Source organism: Panicum hallii, chromosome 9 (genome assembly GCF_002211085.1).
Source record: "Panicum hallii strain FIL2 chromosome 9, PHallii_v3.1, whole genome shotgun sequence".
Taxonomy (NCBI): Eukaryota; Viridiplantae; Streptophyta; class Magnoliopsida; order Poales; family Poaceae; genus Panicum; species Panicum hallii.
In genome coordinates, this window is record NC_038050.1 from 8686083 (window position 1) to 8692715 (window position 6633).

At 43.9% G+C, this 6633-nt stretch overlaps 1 protein-coding gene across 1 annotated transcript; it reads left to right on the forward strand.

The window, feature by feature from the left end:
• The first annotated feature begins 3373 nt into the window (after positions 1–3373).
• On the forward strand, positions 3374–6633 carry LOC112876435 (fe(2+) transport protein 1-like). The gene is made up of 2 exons (XM_025940548.1): positions 3374–4183; positions 5613–6633. Exons 1-2 carry the CDS (start codon positions 3515–3517, stop codon positions 6066–6068), a joined length of 1125 nt encoding a protein of 374 aa, XP_025796333.1. The 5' UTR covers positions 3374–3514; the 3' UTR covers positions 6069–6633.

The following is a 6633-nucleotide window of genomic DNA, read 5'->3' on the forward strand; positions in this document are numbered from 1 at the left end:
ACTTCCATCAGAATCAAAGCTTAAAAGCTTGCATGTTAATTAAGAAAATGTTGTACATAATGCAAATCCAAATTAAAAAGCTAAGCCAAATAAAAAAGTTATAGATTTTATGTTGGATGTCAATTATGTGATTTTATATTTGAAGCCCACATACTTAAAGGTCACATACTTTTATTATGGATGAATCAGTGGATGCACCCATAAAATCACAGTGATGATATCAAATAATAGAGCTGACTGAAACAAGAAACAAATAATTTGGTCACGTTATGTACAAAATAAAAAATATTATAATGAGATAACAAATATCTACACTGCTACCTCCACGTGCACGCGCGCCCACACATGCCCGCACGCACACATTATATATATACTAAAAATGCAACAATAAAACATTTGCACTCGTATTAAAAAAACAAAAAAACATATTAAGCAGCTAGAGGGTGGCACAACCCTCGCAGACTGAAACATTCAGAATTTATCCAACCTAGAGGCGGAGTCCCCGAACACCATGAAAAGAGCAGTATATATCACATCTTGTTTTTGCTGACAAATTGAGGACATAAAAAGGAAAGCACCTGCTCTGCAGAAAGAAGAAAAAAGGGAGACATGTTACTCCATGTTGGAAACTAATATGATGTATTTTGAGGGGTGAAAACTAACTAGATGAATATGTAAGCATCTCAAGGTAGTAGCCTAATACATAAGCCGTAATTATTCAGCACAAATGCATATTTGTGACTTCAAGATAAATAAATAAGGGAACATTGCAAATATCGAAAAGCAAAATCAGGAGCTTCAGTCTAACTATACCAAAATTAAGCCTTGGAATGACAAGGATTTAATACTTATGATCTTGCCAATAGTGGTGAAACTTTTTTCCTTTCATATTGGCAACTTGGCAAGATCACATGGTTAAATAATGTAAAGCCTACCAAGATTGTTTGATGAGATGCACACTGCTCGACCATTGCATTCCATCTGTTTTATTTATCTCGAGCTGAAAAATCATGTAGCCCACATAACATGATAGAATACAAATGGGTCAATTAGAAGAGTCCTAACAGGCTACCTACCACCAAGGATGATAAAATTGGCACATCCCGCAAAGAGCTTTGTAGTTTTGACGTTGATCGACCAGTAGACAATTCTCCAGCTAGTAGCACCATCCAGGCACACATTGACATGTTTAATTATCAGGTTTTGCGGTTGTCTGCAAGTCTAAACATGCATCAAACACAGATCAATCTCAAAAATTCTCAACTAGAGTTCTACATACCACAATTGAAGAACTACATACTTTTTTTTGGTGAACCTAAGAACTACATACTACTGCAAAGTGAATATAAACCTACAAGAAATCCCCAAATCCATCCCCAATATACATGACGCTAAGATCTACACTACAACTATCTCTCTGATACACACATGTACGAAGTCCACTCTCTATCCCTCCCTCCACTTACTAATCGGTTAGCATAAGACACTGACAAAATTGAAAGATTAATAGACCTTAAATCAGGCACAATGGACCAATCAAATCACAAATCAACCATATAAATGCATAGAAAGGACAAAAGCCAAAGACAAATCAACATCTCAGAACCCTAGTGTACCAATATCACAAATCAAAACGAGCGTGAAAAATCTTTATGCAGCGAAACCCTAGATTACCACAAAAGCACGAGTACCTGAAGGTTGCGGATGAGGTCACCGGTGCCAGTGCGCCGGCCTCTCTGCCTTCTTCCTGCCCCCCCCCCCCCCCCCCCCCTTCCTCCCGCTTGCCATCTCCACCTTACCTCCCTCCTCTCGCCTGACTTGCCTCTCCTCTGCCACCTCGTGTCCTTCCAGCCGGCCTCCTTCCGCCTTGCCACCTCACCTCTCTCTGTTTCTCCACTCTCCGCCTTGCCTGAGAAATGGCGAGATAATACAAGACGACCTGTCACGTTGGGAGAAATAGAGGCATCGGGTGGGAGAAAAAGTGAGGAGAACTGGAGATGCAGATGAACAACAGATAAAACTCGTTATCGCCTAAACGGGCGCCAAAACATCAGATGCGGACACGGAAACACCTGCTACATGCTGCATCATCACAATCGTCCATCAACAATCCAACGTCCCTGGACATCGATTGATGGAAAAGTACAATCTCAACTGATTGACGAGAAGTAAATCTGATATAATTATATTGCAACCATTATATATATATATATATATATATATATATATATATATATATATATATATATATCCATTGTCAACTTCTTCAAACCTACAAAAATGGTAACTAGTCCTATAAATGATTTTCGTACTATATAAGGTATAATATTATCTATCACCGTACTTAACTTGGACTTAAAACACAAAGAAAAATGACATTTCACTAGGGGTGAACTAACCAGTTTGAACTATTTTGCGTCAAATGGGGGAAAAGTTGTAGTTTGTGTCCAATCGGACAATGGCAACAGTTTGGCACAATCTTGCACTTTCAGGCGATTGAAAAGGCGTACTTGCACCTCGATGGACAACTGTTTCTTTCTTTTTTGAAAAGTCTAGTTTATAACCTTCACCAATGCAATTTGTTTGTCTAACTCTAACCCTCTGAATAAAATTTAGGCTTACTCTCTTAAACTTTTTCAGCCTGGTCCAATATATTCTCTAATGAGAATATTTTTTTCTCAGTGTACAGGTTGAGTTTTACGTTCAAACATTGTGAGCAGATAGATGAACATGATGCTTTATTTTAGGTTAGAAATATTTAATATAAAATTGATTCTAAGACACAAAATTGCATGAAAAGTAATTGTGAATAAATTATAAAGTACTTATCTAACATCGAGTACCACGTTACAAGTTACCTTGAAAAATTTAATATCAACTTATGCGTGGAGAAATAAAAAAAGAGAAAACCAACTGAAATAGTTTAAAGGAGTAAATTGAGCCAAATTTTGTTTGATGGTTAAGTGGACAATGTGAATTGCAGAGGGTAATAAAATAGACTTCTTTTCTAAGAGAAAGTCGACAGATGCTCCCAGCAGGGTTAGCATACCAGGGATTTCATGGCCATGGGGTCGCTGAGTTAGGTGGGAATGGAGGATGCAGTCCAGCCGAGGCAGAGTGGAACACCATTTTGAGCAACTGATATTTGAAAGGTACTCACTCTAATTTTTATGATTATTTTGTTTTTCATCATACATATTTTATATACAAATCAATTGGTATTAATTTTGTGTTATAAAACTATGGGTTGACAGAGTGATTGTTGGTCAAATAATTGTCATAGCGACCCCTCAAAAAAAATTTGTCATAGCGAAATAAATACATCCTTTCTTCAATAAAGTTCCTGGTTCGAGGGAGGCCCTCCAGCTGCCTCCAGGTGACTCCAAAATGAAATTCCAAGCCCTATAAATACAAACCCTTCTCAAGTACTACGACATCATCTGTACACAGCATACTACACTACTACTGCAACGTCCTGGTTACTTGTTGGATCATAGTTAAGCTGAGAGCAAAGATGTCGTCGCGAACCCAGCTACATGCCCTTGCCCCTCTCGCCGTCCTCGTCCTCCTCGCCGCCGCCGCTCCCTTGCTCGCCGGTGCGCAGCCGGCGTCGCCGGACCCGGCGGCAGACGCCTGCGCCAACCCCTCCGCGGACGGCGCGTGCCACAACGTCCCCAAGGCGCTGCGCCTGAAGCTGATCGCCATCCCGACGATCCTGGTGTCCAGCGTGATCGGCGTGTGCCTGCCGCTCTTCTCCCGCTACGTCCCCGCGCTCCGGCCCGACCGCAACCTCTTCGTCATCGTCAAGGCCTTCGCGTCGGGGGTCATCCTCGCCACGGGGTACATGCACGTGCTCCCGGACTCCTTCAACAACCTCACCTCGCCGTGCCTGCCGAAGAAGCCCTGGGGCGACTTCTCCTTCACCGCCTTCGTCGCCATGCTCGCCGCCCTGTTCACGCTCATGGTGGACTCGCTCATGCTTACCTTCTACAACCGGAAGAGGAGCGGCAACACCTCCGGCCGGCGCGCGGGCGCCGCGGTCGCCGACCACGAGAGCCCCGCGCACGGGCACTGGCACGGCCACGGGGACATCGTCGCGGCGGAATCCGCGGCGGTTGCCAAGCCCGAGGACGACGACGAGGCCAGCAAGGTGCAGCTGCGCCGGAACCGCGTCGTCGTTCAGGTAACCGTGCTGCCATCTCGACACTCTGGTAGTAGGCATCTTCTTGCTTTGTTGGCCGCAGGCGATTGGCCTTGCAGTTCGTATAAGATAAGAGAAACACAATTGTCAAATCAACTACTTCGCGTCCGTGCCGTACCTGGTTACGAGTCTCAAGGACTATCGCCGTACGTACGTTCGCAGCTAGATTATGTTGTAACAAAGTCATCGCGATTTTTTCTTCTTCTTTTTGCGAGATAGTCTTCTCGATTGGTTTAGAGCAATCAATGCATCTCACATGTACATCAACTATGATGCCATTGCTCTTTGATTTCTTGGAGATCTGTTAGTGTCACAGGAGGTGAAAGAGTTGACTTTTTACACATAAGGGATTGAAATGGGCAAATAGACAACTGTACAAGTGGATAGGTAATAGAGCCACAACGAAAGTGTTAAATATATTACTTCCTCCCACTATTGACACTGATTTATTTACTTTATTTTTCAAATATGACATTGCTTTTTTATATATGACATGTATAGGACTGCATGAGAAAATTAACGCACAAGTAGGCTAGCAGCTAGTCTCTTTAAATTATTATTTAAATATATAACACCGAGCACAGCCAACTCGAACCATAAATTTTTCATATATAACATTGTTTGTAAGAGAAATTAGCAAAGTCCTATAATCATAGGAAAATAATTTAAAAAAATCCAACAATAGTATTGTTGTTTCAAATATATGCATATCATTAGACTAATATCTATTGTTGATAAAAGATTTTGTCATCCATATAGAAGGAACAGTTGGATATAAATCAATTAAATCATCTACCATATTTTTATGTAGTATTTCCTAATCTACAATTTATGATATGCACACATTTCTAAAGTCAAACGCCTTAAGGTTTTGACCACCAATTAGGCTAACTAAATATGAGCTTTGTTATAAAGTAGTTCAGTTAGATTTGTAATTCAATTCAATGGAAATTTCAGTGGCAATAGTTCCGTCCGTTCCCAAAAAAAAAAGAGTCATTCTGTGATTCAAATTTTATCTTGTTATGTAATTTCTTGCTAATGCATCAATAGTGTTCAGCAGCTTGAGCCGGTCAAATGTTTTGGGGGTCTTGGAAATAAACTGACGTAGTACATTACGTATAATATGAGGTGCCCCTCTAGGTGATGCGCGCGTAATTAACAACTTTTTTAACTTATCAAACATGTCAGACACTCGACTTAAGCTAACCATGCGCCATCACTATCAGCTTGAAATCCATGACTGATTGTCCTGATGCTAAAAATGTTTTATTTTCAGCTGCAAAATCGTAGTGAAATCCATGACTAATGTGAAGCATCACTATCAGCTAGAAGTTTTTGTGAACTCTTGTGTACGTATTTGAGTGGTACAGTAGAAACCGCCAATTAAAACATCGTCGCATATGCACTGCAGGTCCTGGAGATGGGCATCATCGTGCACTCGGTGGTGATCGGCCTGGGCATGGGCGCGTCCCAGAGCGTGTGCACGATCCGGCCGCTGGTGGCGGCCATGTGCTTCCACCAGCTGTTCGAGGGGATGGGGCTCGGCGGCTGCATCTTGCAGGCGGAGTACGGCGCCCGGATGAAGGCCGGGCTGGTGTTCTTCTTCTCGACGACGACGCCGTTCGGGATCGCGCTGGGGCTGGCGCTCACCAAGGTGTACCGGGAGAACAGCCCCACGGCGCTCATCGTGGTGGGCCTGCTGAACGCCGCCTCCGCGGGGCTGCTCCACTACATGGCGCTCGTGGAGCTCCTCGCCGCCGACTTCATGGGGCCCAGGCTGCAGGGCAGCGTCAGGCTCCAGCTGCTCTCCTTCGCCGCCGTCCTCCTCGGCGCCGGCGGCATGTCCATCATGGCCAAGTGGGCGTGAACGTCTCGCTCGATCTGTATTCTGTATGAACTACGCAGCGTACTTGTGTGTGTGTGTGTGTGTGTTCTAGCTGTGCAAGTGTGCGACAAGAAGTGTAGCAGTAGTTGCGTGTATTCTGGAGTATATACGTGCACTCTGTTAGTATATACTCGATCACCTTTGCTTTACGGCATACATGCGCCGACGAGCTCGGCAGGCGCCAACGGCGGCCCGTGCGCTGCCGGTTGTGCCAGCCACCGGCGGCTTCCATCCAACAAGAAGAGAAGCAGTGTGGTGGTGGATGCCTAGTTGGTGGGCTGGTGGCCGGATGGTCCAGTGGGCCGCGTCGTCCGAATGCTCAGCTCATACAGCTGCTATGTGATTTGGTCATTTGGGAAGGAGCCCAGGCGATTTTACTCTGCTGCTCCGGTTGTCAGAAAAAGAAAAAGGCATAGCCCAGCCACGCAACATGCGGCCCAAAGCACAAGGGCACAACCTTGAGTACTAATGTTTATCATAAATATAATTACACAGCTCCTGTATTACATTGCCGGTTAACTAAAGAGGAGCAAAATTTCAGTCGGCA